The 14,301-nt window shown below is 59.6% G+C and overlaps 4 protein-coding genes across 4 annotated transcripts; 2 read left to right on the top strand and 2 right to left on the bottom strand.

Annotated features, from left to right (window-relative positions):
- Positions 1 to 139: 139 nt before the first annotated feature.
- GMT1 (GDP-mannose transporter 1) lies at positions 140 to 2,243 on the top strand. Its single transcript, XM_062771526.1, has 5 exons — positions 140 to 726; positions 947 to 1,055; positions 1,146 to 1,234; positions 1,299 to 1,318; positions 1,378 to 2,243. The coding sequence occupies exons 1-5, from the start codon at positions 442 to 444 to the stop codon at positions 2,054 to 2,056; spliced, it is 1,182 nt and encodes a 393-aa protein (XP_062627510.1). The 5' UTR covers positions 140 to 441; the 3' UTR covers positions 2,057 to 2,243.
- A 281-nt stretch (positions 2,244 to 2,524) lies between these two features.
- Positions 2,525 to 3,329, bottom strand: rps1002 (40S ribosomal protein S10-B). The gene is made up of 2 exons (XM_062771525.1): positions 3,218 to 3,329; positions 2,525 to 3,084 (listed from the first exon to the last, which is right to left on the bottom strand). Exons 1-2 carry the CDS (start codon positions 3,245 to 3,247, stop codon positions 2,641 to 2,643), a joined length of 474 nt encoding a protein of 157 aa, XP_062627509.1. The 5' UTR covers positions 3,248 to 3,329; the 3' UTR covers positions 2,525 to 2,640.
- A 1,880-nt stretch (positions 3,330 to 5,209) lies between these two features.
- On the top strand, positions 5,210 to 8,041 carry KRE6_0 (Beta-glucan synthesis-associated protein KRE6; the record flags this gene model as incomplete). The annotated part of the gene is made up of 2 exons (XM_062771524.1): positions 5,210 to 6,346; positions 6,383 to 8,041. 2 exons carry the CDS (start codon positions 5,210 to 5,212, stop codon positions 8,039 to 8,041), a joined length of 2,796 nt encoding a protein of 931 aa, XP_062627508.1.
- A 173-nt stretch (positions 8,042 to 8,214) lies between these two features.
- Positions 8,215 to 13,978, bottom strand: NUP188 (Nucleoporin). Its single transcript, XM_062771523.1, has 4 exons — positions 13,904 to 13,978; positions 13,260 to 13,844; positions 8,739 to 13,221; positions 8,215 to 8,700 (listed from the first exon to the last, which is right to left on the bottom strand). Exons 1-4 carry the CDS (start codon positions 13,954 to 13,956, stop codon positions 8,308 to 8,310), a joined length of 5,514 nt encoding a protein of 1,837 aa, XP_062627507.1. The 5' UTR covers positions 13,957 to 13,978; the 3' UTR covers positions 8,215 to 8,307.
- Between the last annotated feature and the right edge of the window lie 323 nt (positions 13,979 to 14,301).

Genomic DNA, 14,301 nt, shown 5'->3' with positions numbered 1-14,301 from the left:
TGCCACCCACCCACCGTAGCCACCGTAGCGGTCACCACCACCACCAACTATTGCTGCTGCTGCTAGGCACAGACACACTGCTGGCACGTCGTCGTCGCAGCTCAGCCATTTTGCACCATCCCACATCGACACGACGCCGCTCTACTACACTACTACTACTACTCCATTCGTCCTTCCTCTCTCTCTCTCCTCTCATCTCCTCCTTCCTCTTTTCTTTGCTTGACAACAACAACGTCTCGCACACATTCTTCTTCTTATCCTTCTCTTCGTCTTCTTCCTCCCCCTCCCCCACCTTTTAATCACCCCGCGCGCTCGCCGGTCCGTGCTTTCACCACAGCGCGCCTCGTCCTGCCCACTTGTGTGCCCCTACTTTGCCTGCCTTGACCACCCACTGCCGCAGTGCACCTAGCCACCATTTCGTCCCCTTCGCGTTCTCCCAGCATGTCCAAGCCGTTTGTCCCGACGCCGAGCCTCTCTCGGTCCGGCTCACCACCCCTCAACCGCACCGCGTCGAGCTCGAGCATGTACGGCAACACCAACGCCACTGAGCGCCGCGGCGATGAGGACAAGGAGGCCTTCCTCGCCAACCTCGGCGGTGCGAGGGGGCCCTCATCGCCACAGTACGAGGCAAAGGTCGCCGAGACGACCACGCCAACAGGCAAGGAGCAGATTCTGCCCATTCTCAACTACTGCGCCGCGTCGATCATGATGACGGTTGTCAACAAGGTATGTGGTTGTCCAGGGTTCCCAGTGTCAGGCTTGCGACATGCCGCTCGCTCGTACGCACACATTCGAACATTCCCGGTCGTCAGCTGTGCCGCAGCACACACGACGCAGACGACGAACCCGCGGCAACGTGGCGTAGATTGGCTTCACACACACACACCCTGCTCAGCCACCCATTCAACTCCACATGTCACGAGCCACACACTGACACAGCTCTCAGTATGTCGTGTCTGGAGCAAACTTCGACATGACTTTCCTCCTCCTCGCTATCCAGTCGACGGTCTGTGTCCTCGCCGTCGTCACGGTCAAGCGTATGGGTCTGATTACTTGTGAGTTTGTTTGGCCACGGACGGTGTTTGCGTTGCCCACGACTCCCGCCCCGGTCATTCCATTCCCCGCCGCCCGATCTGACGCTCCAGTCCGTGACTTTGATGTCAAGGACGCAAAGGCATGGTGGCCCATCTCGGCTCTTCTCGTTGCCGTCATCTACACTGGCTCCAAGTCTCTGGTGAGTGTCAAGTGCAATATTATGGGAATTATCCACGTGGACCCCGACTGACGCGCGACTCCAGCAATTCCTCTCCATCCCCGTGTACACGCAAGTATCACTTTGTGACGATCGTTCTGTGCCCAAGCTGACCTCTTGTCCAGTATCTTCAAGAACCTGACCATCATCCTCATTGCCTATGGCGAGGTCTTCATGTTCAGCGGTGTCGTCACCGGCCTCACCCTCTGCTCGTTCAGCTTGATGGTCGGCTCTTCGGTCATTGCCTACCTCACCGACGACGGTGGTGATGCTGCCAAGGCCAGCATTGGCGGCTTCAACGTTGGTTACCTCTGGATGGCCGCCAACTGCCTGTTCTCGGCCGCCTACGTCCTCTTCATGCGCAAGCGCATCAAGGTCACTGGCTTCAAGGACTGGGACTCGATGTTCTACAACAACCTCCTGTCCATCCCCTTCCTCGTCATCTCGTCCCTCCTCTTTGAGAACTGGGGTGTCGAGTCCCTGTCGAAAAACTTCCCCGCCGACAACCGTGCCGTCCTCCTTTCCGCCATCACGTTCTCCGGTGCCGCCGCTGTCTTCATCTCGTACAGCACGGCCTGGTGTGTCCGTATCTGCGGTTCGACCACCTACTCGATGGTCGGTGCCCTCAACAAGCTCCCTGTCGCCGCATCAGGTATGCTCTTCTTTGGCAACGCCGTCACTGTCGGCTCGGTCTCGGCTATCCTGGTCGGTGGTGTGGCCGGTATCGTCTACGCCGTTGCCAAGACCAACCAGGCCAGGATTGAGGCCGCCAACAAGGCTCGCCAGGCCGCTATCAAGGCGTAAGCGGGCGAGTTGTTTAACCACTGTATCATTATGTGGTTTAGAGTGTGTCGGCCTGGCGTGGAGGACGGCACATGGAGACATTGTGCGGCACGGAGCGATATCTCACGCCCGACCTACCTCGGTACTCGCTGTACGTAGCTGCAATAGATTTTCCTTGCTTCGGACTTTCAATGCACGTATGTGTATGCGGGGGGGAGGCGACCAAGATCACAGAGTGACTGCTAACCGTTGTTGCACTTGCCAGCCCGTGTCTGAGCAGCTGCGAGCATTGAGGCGTGGACCAGGTTTGTTGTTCGTTTTCTCATAATAACTGATAACAAAGTCATTACCTGCAGCCATTAATCGTGAGCTTATCCTCATTCTAGGGTCTCGCAACCATCTTTAGCCCACTTCTTCTGGCTGTGGTCGACCCCTCCAACATCAGTTGCAACTGGCCCAGCCTCCCTACTTCACTCTCTGCACGCTCCATTAATCAAGCACCAAACGCCCGAATGCATAGACTACAAGACTAGGCGATGTCGAGACGAATGGGCACCTGTCATCCCAGTAGAAAAGCCGAGAAGAGAGACTCTCTCTCGAGCATTTTACGAGGCGGGGGCACCGGCGCCACGGCCAACACCGCCGAAGCGGGGGCGGTAGTCACCACCAGCACCCTCCTTGTCGCCAGCGGCGTCGTCGCGGCGGCGGTAGCCACCCTCGCGGTCGCCACGGGGGGCACGGTAGCCGCCCTCACGGCCAGCGCCGTAGCCGGCGGGGCGGCCGGCGGGGCGGGCGGGCTTGGTGTGGGTCACGGGCACGATCTCGGCGGGGAGGTGGAGGTACTCGCGGAGGTAGGCGAGGCCCTCGTCGGTGAGGGTGTAGTAGTACCACTGCCACGAGAACTGGGTCTTGACGTAGCCCTTCGAGGTGAGCGACTGCATCGCCTTGATGACCTCGAGGTTGGGGACCGTGGTGAGGTCGGGGTGCGAGGGGCGGTTGAACTCCTTGGGGGCGACGAGGACGCCCTCCTTGAAGAGCTGCTCGTAAATCTGGACATGTTAGTACGGACAAGTCTCGTCAACTGCGCGCGAGGCGACGGCGTCGAGGGAGACCAGTCGAGCGCGGGACCGCGACAACTTTTGTCCACTCCTCAACGACCCGTCGCCCGCTTTCCACACTCACGATGCGGCGGTTCTGCTTGCTGATGAGCATCGTGACTGGTCCGAGTGAGGGGGTCCGGTTTTGATAAGTTGAACTGGTCGAGGTGTGTGCTTGAAGGTGCCGATGACTTGGGCGGGGGATGGAGAGGACGAGAGGATGCGCCGGGCCAGCGTTCAAGGCGGCACCCGCACCCAGCCAGCGCACGCTGTCGACTGCCAAAACTCTCGGCAGTCGTTTTCGAGGCTTGGTCTGCCACTGGGTTTTTTTGCCGCAAATCCCGAGGCTCGTGGCGAGATGTACCTTACATAATGTCGCGTGGGGGGAATATTACATAATTCTAAGCCTTCGCCTTCGGAAGCAAATGTCCACTCGTCAGCCATTGTAATCAGTGACGAGTGGCCCACCCCAGTCCACCCCACCACCCACGAGCCCCACCCCACCACCCCAGTGCCTGGAGACGACGACAAGACTTGCCACGCACCCACGACGCACCTACGACGCACAGTTACCATTCGGGGGATTACTCGCAGCAGATCGCGAGGGCAGCGAACAAGGCTATCGCGAGGGGCCGAGAGACAAGGTCTGCACGTTTCAACGTTCGTTGCAGCACAGGTACCATACTGTAAGAAGCATCCAACGTGGTCGCCGCCGTAGTGATGGAGTTGCACTAATGACGGCGATGCTGGCATGCTGGCCCGAGATGGCTGGTGGACAGTGTCATGCACGGGCAGCGAGGCCGTTGACGGGAACAGGCTAGTGTGGATGCATGAGTGGGTAGCAGTGGGTGTTGCATCCGTGCAGTGGGTGAGTGCCCCCTTTCACTCGTCGTCGGGAATAGCTTTCTTCGCTAGCTGCACGGTGCACATTTGGACTTGTTGTCACAGCACAAACATTGCATTTTGCCCGACGCGCGACGCGTTTGAGGGGCGGGCCGCGACTCGCACACACACCAGGCAGCCGGCCGGCTCGCGGCAGTGTGTGTGTGTGTGCCCCTGCGCCACAGGGTTTCGGAGGTGTTCGAGCGACAGACGACGAGGGCGCCGCCCCTTGTCTTACCCTATGGGCTGATGGCAATCTTCGAGTAAATCTGACGCGTCGTAGGGGGAGTGCTATTGCCAGCGAGCTCGACGAGCTGCATCTCGCACAACAGTCACACCATGGTAAGTACATGAGGAACGGCTCTCCCTGACTCGTCTCGAGTGTGCTGTTTACAGTTTGGCTCTGGCTCTGGCTCAGCAGCACAAAGAGCACGCACGCCGGCCTGCGTGCGAGCGGCAGTTGCAGAGTTGGGATGACAGCGGCGGTCGTTCCCGCGCCTCGTGGTTGCCCAGAGCCTGTTTCATGCTGCGATCCACGGCACACCCCGCACGGCACACTACTGCGGCTTTTCGCTCCAAGGGTCGGGAGAGAGCAAGGGACTGGCCGTTTTACCTCTTGGGGTTGTCACGGCATTCAGGCCGTACTAGGCAACTCAAACGCATCAGCAGCAGCAGCAGCAGCAGCAGCAGCAGCAGCAGCAGCAGCAGCAGCAGCAGCAGCAGCAGAGGATCAGCCGCAGAAGCAGCGACACGAGTTGAAGCCCGCTCGCTTGCTCTCGACTTGTGCGTCCCATGGCGACTGAGGAGGAGAAGGAAGAGGAGGGGGACGGACCTGGCAGCATCAGCTGCTGGTCTCGGCCTGCTGCTGCCTGTCCCTTGCAAGGTGCCCCCCCTCTGCCCTCCCCTCAATGCCCATCACAACTCTCCTGAGACCTGCAAATCAGCAGGAAGCCACACTGTGTATGAGTTGCCGCCGAGCACCGTCGAGCGCGATCCACCACCACCACCACCACCGTTTCATCGTCATTCCTCGTCTCCACTCGGCACGTTTCTCCACTACTCCATCTCCTGTACATCAAGCTCTTTCACCACTACCGACTCGAGTGTCGCTTCTTCGTCCCCTTCCCCTCCTCCCCCTTCCCCCCTCTTCTAGTACATCGCCGGTCGAGCTTGTACCACCTTATCGCCTCCGCCGATGGCGTTTATCGGTCGCGCCAAGGAAGGCGCAAACGAGCGCACCGTCTCGTACAACTCTTTCGTGACAAAGGACAAGGGCTCGCCCCCAACCACCTGGCACCAGTCGGACAATGAAGACAATGTGCTCTCTGCAAGCGGGCGCGCGGCGCTATCACCCACCCTCGCCGAGTTTCCAGGCTCATTAAGGTCGCGTCTCGGTGAGCCCAGCTCTAACCGCGGCCTTGGCCTTGGCGACGCCGGTCCCAGCGATTCTGGGTACTCTGATCGCGACTCGTACCGCTCTGCAGGCTCCAACGTGATCAGCGGGTGGCGGAGAAGACTGGAAGACGCGAACAACGCCGGCGACAACGACGGCGCGAGCATCTACACGCCCGCCGTTCCCCAGCCGACCACCGTCCGAAGTAACGCTCTCGCGTCAAACAAGAACCTGCATGCCGTGCCTGCCGAGCGCGAGTCCACATCCACGTCCTCGTCCTCAACCTTACCCGTCGCGCAAATGTTCACCACGGGCCAGTTCATGACGCCACGAGGCAGCACTGGCGCGTCGTCGACCGGCGCGACGGGGTACGACAGCGATCTCAACACGGGGTACACGTCCCCGGCGCGTATCGTCTCTCCGCAGCCTTCAACACAGAGCTCGTCCAAGAAGCTCCCTAGGTATGATCCGCGCGGATACCCTGTCAAGGATGGCAGCAATCCCCGCGATCTGCGCGTGTCGACGTCGTCGCCATCAAAATGGCAACGGCGCCCAGACAGCACCGCGTCGACGAGCTCGAACCGCTCGTCATTGGACGGCAACTACAAGACAAAGTCGCGTCGGTCGTCGGTCGGCGACGCGTACGGTGGCTTGGCAGTCCCAGAGACGCTGGCCGACGGCAAGCACGCGTCGATGCAGTCGTTCAACTCGTTTTACCCTCCTTCGCTGGCCGAGTACATCGCCGGAACAGAGGGCAAGCAGCGCGACGACCAGGGCCCACGCGTCGCAAACTCGATCTACACGGCCAGCACGCACTCCGTCTTGTCGCTGCCCGAGACCGACGAAAGTGGCATGCATTTCGCCGACGACGACAAGCTGAAACGCGGTGTGGGAGACTTTAGCATCAACAGAAAGGGACGGCGAGAGTTTGTTAGCATGGTAGGTTACCTTGTGAGAGACGAATGCTAACGCCAGCTCGTCGACCCAACAGAATGGGCGGGCATCGGCCCCGAAGACGACGACGACTTGCATAACCCAAATGTCGAGCAGAAGAAGATGCCAGTGTGGCGGGCTCTGCTCACGCCGCGTGGCGCCAGCAACCTCGGCTGCGTTCTCCTCCTCAGCGTCATCCTTGTTCTCCTGTTCATGGTCTACCCAATCGTCACGGCGTACCACGGTCTGCCAAACTACTCGCACATGGGCGGGTACAACATTGGCGGCATCAACGCGTCTGGCCAGCTTCCAGACCTGCACATGTACTCGCTCATTGACCGCGACACCCCGCCCGAGGCGTACAAGAAGGTCTCGTGGGACACTGGCGAGGAGTGGCAGCTCGTCTTTTCCGACGAGTTCAACCACGATAATCGCACCTTTTACGATGGAGACGACCCGTATTGGCAGGCGGAAAACCTCCACTACTGGGCGACAAACAACCTCGAGTGGTACGACCCCCGCAACATTATCACCCGTGACGGTAACCTCGTCCTCACGCTCAACAACCACAAGTCGCACGGCCTCAACTACACTGGCGGTCTTGTGAGCTCGTGGAACCGCTTTTGCTTCACTGGCGGCTACATTGAGTCAAATGTTTCGCTCCCCGGAAAGAGCAACGTCTACGGCCTGTGGCCCGCAATCTGGACCCTGGGTAACCTCGGAAGAGCAGGATACGGTGGCACCCTCGACGGCCTGTGGCCCTACTCTTACGACTCGTGCGACATCGGTACGCTTCCCAACCAGACCCTCAACGGCCTGCCCAAGTGGCGCGAGGGTGAAGGTGACTGGAAGTATGACAATGCCCTCTCGTACCTCCCCGGCCAGCGGCTGAGCCGCTGTACATGTCCGGGCGACCCGAACCACCCCGGACCACTCCACTCGGACGGCTCCCTTGTCGGCCGCTCCGCTCCCGAGATTGACGTCTTTGAGGCCTTTGTCGACGACAAGGGCAACCTCGACGGCCGTGTTTCGCTGTCTGCACAGTGGGCCCCCTTCAACCCATCGTACACGTGGCCCAACACTTCCGACACCTACTTTCACATCTACGACAACACCACTGTCAAACTGAACGATTACCGCGGCTCTGCATTCCAGCAGGCGACATCAGCGACCGCGCACACGGACCAAAACTGCTACACGCAGGAAACGGGTTGCTTTTCCATTTATGGTTTCGAGTACCTCCCGGACCGAGACAATGGCTACATTACGTGGATCAGCGACAACAAGAAGGCGTGGACCGTCCGCTCGTCGGCCATGGGGCCGAATGCCCGTTCACAGGTCGGCCAGCGCATCATCTCCGAGGAGCCAATGTACATTGTCATCAACCTCGGTATCTCTGAAAACTTTGGTGCGGTCGACTACGAGGGCCTCGCGCCGCTTTTCCCATTCGAGATGCTTGTCGACTACATTCGCGTGTATCAGGACCCCAAGGCCATCAACATTGGCTGCGAGCCCCCTGGTTACCCCACGCAGGACTACATCAAGCAGCTCGGACCTGCGTACTACAACCCCAACATTGTAAGTGGCACCCACCCCCCACCAGGCACATATACTAACGGCCCCCAGACCACCTACCCGCAAGCCATGGCTGCCAACCCCAACATTGCACTCCCTCGCAACAGGCTCACCCACGGGTGCTAGAACCACACACGCGTCCTCTGGACTAGGACATTTCACTTGACTAAACTCCTCGGGCTAGGACTTTTTTTTCTTCGCTTCCCCCATCATTTTGGGCTGCCTCAACAGAGCTTGCCTTGGTCCCATCACTAGACACTTGTACAATGACCCTGCCAAACATGGTGGCAGACTGCATTAGCTCCAATTATGCATTGATGAATCACGCTTCGGCGTGCGGGGGGGCGGCGGGGCCCTATGGGTTATGGAAATGCTGGTATACAGGTGGCGGTCTACTCTGGGAACTCGCGATCCGCAACAGTGCGGAGGACGTCGAGGAGCTTGGTCATGGACGAAGTGGTGCTCAAGTTGCTCTGGAGGTCGGCCTCAAGGACCTTGCGCGCTTCGAGGTAGCGATTCTGCGGAGTGCTGAACGAGACGCGACGCTTGACGAGTCCGCCAATGTCAATGTCCATCGAGTCGTCGGCCGGCGCGTTGTAGGCCGGGAATAAAATGCGCCTCTCGCAAAGTTGTGTGAGGGAGAGCATGGCTGCTGCCTCCATGGCCTGAAGGCCGTCGGCACCGTCATGCTCTGGCGAATGTTTAACCAGCGAGTTGATCTCGCGATACAGCTCGTTGAGGACACCGATGGGATCATCGCTCGTTGGCGAGAGGGCATGCTCGTCCTGTGAGTGTCAGTAACAGCTAGGCGCAGGCCACTCACGTCGTAAGGGAGGAGGAACTGAGTGTGGGGCTCTCTGTCACCGCTGAGACTTGCCCACGAGTGGGTGAAGCGGACGAGCGCGACAAGAATCGTCCGCGTGACACGCAGCAGAGCGTCCATGCGAGATGCGACGGTCGGCCAGGCCTTGTGATCGGCCAGGCTGATGTCCACGTTATCTCCAACAGATGTCCGTTCCTTTTCCAGAGCGGCTTGCTCTTCCTCACTGGAAGGAATGATGTAACTGCTGAATATGTGAGGGTGCGACGCGGCGTGCTGGACGCCCCGTAGGAAAACGATGGCCGATGGTGCAAAGTCCAGGAGCAAGCTGTTAGGACCAGGCTTGACGGCGTTGGCGAGACCGTAGAAGACGTCGGCGACGAGCTCCATCTCCTCCAGGGCCGGGGCGGACAGAGGCTGCTCCGCTCCGGCGTACTGGAGGGCGTGGAGAAGTTGAGGCAAGACGACTCGGACAAATGGAACGGCATCGGAGCGGGCGAACGAAGCGGCATCCGGTAGACTGGACAGAAGGGCAGTGACGACCTGCAAAAGCTCGCACCACGCCCGATGGAAACTGTCGTTCGGGTTGGTCACGTCAATTCGGCCGGCCTCAGCAGCGACAGCGACGACGTTGTCGGCGTATGCCGGCAGAACGCCAGAGACTGCCAGCTTTTCAGCTGTGGGGCCATTGCTGGCAATGGCGAGGTGTAGCAGCAGGATGGTGTGGAAGTGTGGAGGCAGTGTGTCCTCGACAGGCCGTGTGCGGACAATCACGTCCAAGCTGCGCGGGATGAGGTTGACCTGCATGAGCTTGTCTAGCCACACTGCCGTCGAGGTGGAGACTCGGCTCATCTCACAAAGGAGCGCGACTATGAGACTGAGGTCCTTTTCAGCGTCCAAGTTGGGTTGCAGGAGGATTGTGTCGAGAACAACATTTGCCGCATCGAGAGCAAAAGTGGCTCCAGAGTCGAACAATACCTCACGCACCTCGTCCGCCGCACTGCCCGCCTGCGCCTGGGAGAGGAGCAGCAGCAGACGGAGGACCGGGCGATGGATGGGAGGCAGCTCGGGGTGTCGGAGGGAGATAATGGGAGGGAACAGTGTGCTCTCGACAATCCTGCGAACCGAGTTTGCGAGCTCCTTGACGACAGCGGGCTCGGAAATCTCAGTCTCGGGATCCAAGGCAATGTCGAGGAGCGTGGCGAGAATGCTGAGGCGTTCTGTCTGAATGGCGAGCATGATATCACCGCCTCGGTCTTCGTCCGCGAGAACCGACGCAATGGCATTGGCGGCCCTGACTGCCGCTCTGGAAGCAAGGGCGTCACCGCTGGTGATGGTGGAAGCAATATCCAGGAGCAGCCGCCAAGACTTAGTGTAGTTGACATCGGCATCGAGCTGAGACCAGTTGAGGTTGAGGATTGCAATCGACCTGTTGAGGCTGACCTGTCGTTCCGAGTCGTTGAAAATGACAGGGACGCCGTCGTACAGATACTGAATTCCATACTGACGCTCCTCTGGGAGGTTGATAGTGCGGAGTGGCGCAAGGTTGACACCATTAGCTTTGATGGTGGCGGCCTCGTTGGCATGCAATGCGGGGTCGCAGCTCGTGTGGACGGCGGCCAAGGCTGTGTCCTCGAGGGCTCCAGTGTTGCGAAGAAGGGACACGACAAGCTCCTGGGTCTTTGTTTCCGCCTCAGCTTCCGTGTCGAGCGTCAGTGCCAGCTCGGCCGCAAGCAGCGACGTGGCGTTGGCTTTGGCTTGAACTGCGTAAGAATACTTGTGCACGTCCGCCGCAATGTTGTCGGAGAAGCTTGATGGCAGAGCGACAAACTTGATGGCGATGTCGTGCACAGCCTGCCAGAAGGAAGCCTCAGATCGAAGAGCCGACACAGCGTTGCTTGCGCTGGCAGATTCGAGGACGGATTGGACGCAGCCGAGGACGGCGACCAGGCCACTAGGAGCCTCAGCAAACTGCAGTTTCCAATCCTGCACCTCGTCGACGGCGTGCTTGAGTAGGCCGGCGATCTTGCCATCCTTTTGCGATGGGATCAAGATGGCAGCGCATCCGGGCTGGGTGGCGATGATAGTACCAAGTAGGGCCCATGCGTCAGGCTTGACATCGTCGAGGCCAGTGTTGACAGCAATTGTGGCAATCTTGTTGAGCGTGTTGGGATTACGAAGCATGCCCGCAAGGGAGGGGCGCTGAGAGCCGCTGCTGCTAGTTGCCAAGTATACCCGGAGGAGCCTCAGTAGCAGCTTGAGGCCGGTAGGCTGCAAGCTGGGCTGGGAAATGAGGTCGAACAGGTGGTCGACGAGCTGAATCTTGTCACCGCTGGTCGTGACGATGGTGGAGGCGAAAAGGCTGAAGGGAAGGGCATTGGCCGACACCTTGAGGGTTGGAGCGAGGCGCAAAAGCGTCGACAGCAGGGACGTTGCGTGGTCAAACGCGGCGTAAACAATCTCGGCATCCGACCACCGGCGAGCCTGGACGAACCGGGTAGCGAGCTGCGACGACTGTGTAAAGACATCGACGATGGGGCGGTACGATAGCGGCGACGTGTTGTTGACAAACACGTCGAAGAGGTAGGCGGCTGCTGGGGAAGGAGACTTGCCGTCAGCACCCAGGGGGTGTCTGAGAACAATGTCAAAGATTTCGATAAGCAGCGAGGCAATTTCGTATCGCTTGGAAATGTCCTGGTAGCGCCAGCCCGAGAATTGCGACCACACCTCGGTCACCACCAGTTTGACGGCGGACCGCACCACCTGGGCGTCACCAGCGTTTGCTGAAGCCAGGGAGCGAACCAGGCGGAGGAGGGCAGCTGTCAATCCGTGCTTGCCTCTCAGGCCGTCGCTCTGAATGAGCGAGGCAACAGAGCCCTGTCGGCGCGAGTGCGAGTCGAAGAATCCAGACGCGCGGAAGGCCTGCCAGATTGCCTCGTTGCCTGTCAGGAGCAGCGACTGGAGAATGTCGATCGCGTGCTTGGCCGCAACAAAGTCGACCTGAGAGCGCTCAGGGCGAGAGCGGTCGGTGAGCACGGCCAACGCCAGCTCCAGCAGAGACTGTCCTGGGAAGCGGTCACCCGGGCTGCCGTTACGAACGAGGAGGGACGCAACTTCAGAGGACCGAAGGACGGAACGCAGAAGCTTGAGACCCGAGGAGAGGATTGGCGAGAGATCGTCACTCTGGATGCCGAGATCGACGAGCTCAAGCCTGCGAGCCTCGTTATTGATCCGCGGTGAAGCGGCCAGGCCGACAGCTCCGCGAAGAATCTCGATGAGGAGAGACCACCCAGCTTGGCGGAAGCGCCACGACACAACTGCGGGGTGGGCGTCCTCTTCAGAGAGGACAGTTCCGCGCGCCCTACGGGGAATGATAGCGCCTCCAGGGAGTTCGAGGTCGACGGTGGCCTCGACTATTATGCGGCCACTGTCGTCCTCACCCGAGATCGTAAAGGCAGAGTGTGGCGTTGTGATGGTAATGAAGGGGAGGTCGTTGACATAGTCGAAGACGTCGGGTACTGGGCTGACTTGAGTAAGGGCAAGGTTGACCTCGTCGTCAGAGCTGACACCGGTGAGAGCTGCAAGAATGCGAGGGAGGTAGGTCGGCTCGCGGGGCCAGAGGCTGTGGTCCAGGATGGCCCGTCGCTCGTCGTACACGTAGTCAACGGCCCAGTAGTTGTTGGCCAGAGACGTTGAGGCCTCTTGCACACCGCCTCCGAACAGCAGTACCCATGTGGAATAGAGGCCTGGGTGATCGGCGATGCTCTGAATATGTATTAATTCAGACAGGCCGATCAGGAGGTCCTTGATGGGACTCCTCCGCAATGACGCCATGTCGACAGCCAGGTCACCGCTGAACGCGTCCTTTGTGGCTTCAAAGAGTGGTCCCTGGAGAATCGACTCGAACCAGGGGAACAGGCCCGATGACAGACGGAGCGCGCGGGTGGCGGCGCCAAGGTAGACTACTGGGTCGTCACCACTCATGTGTGTCGTGTCGAGTTGGAAGTCTTCTCCAGAAGGGGGCTGGAGGTGAGGGGGGAGGGAACGGAGCACAACTGCCCATGCGAGGCACAAGATGGGTGTGGGATAGTGAGGGAAGACGGTCTCGGCTTCTGGGTGTCCCGGTGCCAAGTCCTCCGTCTGCTCCATGATGAATGAGTGGACGGCGTGTAGTCTGTCACGGGAGTGAAGCAGAGTGGCGCCGAAAGTGTCGGCTTCTTCGTTTGCCTCGGGAGAGAGGATCTGGGCGAGACACATTGCCTCGACTGCGATGACCACGAGCAAGTCGCGAATGCGGTACTGGAGGCGCTGGCACTCCTCGTCATTCTGCCAGATTTCGCCATTCGCCTGTGCGGTTCCAAAACCTGACAGAACTGTGCCCTTGATCAAGCCTTCAGAGACAGCGGCAGGGCGGGTGGTGAACTGGTAGAGGATGAGGAAGAGGAGGTCAAGAAGGGTCTCCTGCTGGCGAAGCTGGAGGGTTGCCCTAGGAATGTCAGTGAGGTCTGGGACACGCACACTTACAGATACAACGCTCGAGAAGACCCCGTGTCCTTGGCAATCGACTTTTGTGCGAGCCCGCCGAATGCTCTAAACAACGACTCGATGAACGACGCCTGGTCGCCAAGAATATCGGGGCGAAGCTCGGCCGCGAGCTCCTCCCATCCAGTGTGCTGCGATGCGGGGACGTATAGCGCCATGACAATCTGGGGCACGGCGAGCAGCTCCTGCTCGTACCAGAGGAGGAGGCGGTCGACGACGGCGTCCTCCTCGCTCTTGCCCTTTGCTGGTGTGGGCTCCTCGATCGAGTACGACGTGTACGACTTCCAAAGAAGGAACGAGGTGATTTCATTAATGTTGACAGCGTCCGAGATGCGGAGCGCGATCGAGCGCGAACCGGCATTAATGTCCATCTTGATGTCGGTGCCCGGGATCTGCACCGTCGTGCCCTGTATCGCTGTGCGCGCTTGGCTCGAGGCAGGCTTGAAGGGCTCCCATGGCTTCTGGAGACGCGCGAGGTGCCATTTGAGCAAGAGCCTGACCTTGGCGTGGGGGATCTGGCGCTCGACATCGGGCCGCAGGAGCGTGTCCCGGATGGTGGTGAGTGGCCTGTGGGTGTTAGCGAGGTGGTGCAGAGGGCGCGGTGATGCGGGTAGCACCACACTCACCAGAGGTAGTCCTCTGCCGTCAATGACTCCCCCTTGTCCTTTGGGTGGACCATTTTGAGGCGGGGAGAGGCAAAGATCAGAGTGTGTTGTTGTCAAGAGTTGCCCTTGTCCTTTGTTGCGGCCCAAGCAAGTTCACCAACATTCATCACTGCGGGGCGGGCGTGCAGGGAGATGCCATGTGTGCCACGTGGCAGAATATTATTTCTTTTTCCTTTTAATCCCAAACCACACACCTCACCCCCCAGAGTTATCTGCCGGTGCCTGGATTCCTGACATTGCACCCCGCGTCACTGGCTGGCTGGCTGGCTCACTGGCTTCAAGCTGGCCGAGCCGACGCGGCGAATGTTGCATCCGACAGGAATCGTACAGCCCGAACAAAGTGGTCGCTGACACGACAT

Source organism: Vanrija pseudolonga, chromosome 3 (genome assembly GCF_020906515.1).
Source record: "Vanrija pseudolonga chromosome 3, complete sequence".
Lineage (NCBI taxonomy): Eukaryota > Fungi > Basidiomycota > Tremellomycetes > Trichosporonales > Trichosporonaceae > Vanrija > Vanrija pseudolonga.
The sequence above is the reverse complement of the archived record's forward strand: the minus strand, read 5'-3'. Positions and strand labels throughout refer to the sequence as shown.

Coding starts and splice junctions, on each gene's coding strand:
- rps1002 (XM_062771525.1), bottom strand. CDS start 3,247: ATGCTCATCAGCAAGCAGAACCGCCGCATC. Junction 3,085..3,217: donor GCAAGCAGAACCGCCGCATC/GTGAGTGTGGAA, acceptor TAACATGTCCAG/ATTTACGAGCAGCTCTTCAA.
- NUP188 (XM_062771523.1), bottom strand. CDS start 13,956: ATGGTCCACCCAAAGGACAAGGGGGAGTCATTGACGGCAGAGGACTAC. Junction 13,222..13,259: donor TCTTCTCGAGCGTTGTATCT/GTAAGTGTGCGT, acceptor TGACATTCCTAG/GGCAACCCTCCAGCTTCGCC. Junction 8,701..8,738: donor AGTTCCTCCTCCCTTACGAC/GTGAGTGGCCTG, acceptor TGACACTCACAG/GACGAGCATGCCCTCTCGCC.
- GMT1 (XM_062771526.1), top strand. CDS start 442: ATGTCCAAGCCGTTTGTCCCGACGCCGAGCCTCTCTCGGTCCGGCTCA. Junction 1,056..1,145: donor GCGTATGGGTCTGATTACTT/GTGAGTTTGTTT, acceptor CTGACGCTCCAG/TCCGTGACTTTGATGTCAAG. Junction 1,319..1,377: donor CAATTCCTCTCCATCCCCGT/GTACACGCAAGT, acceptor CCTCTTGTCCAG/TATCTTCAAGAACCTGACCA.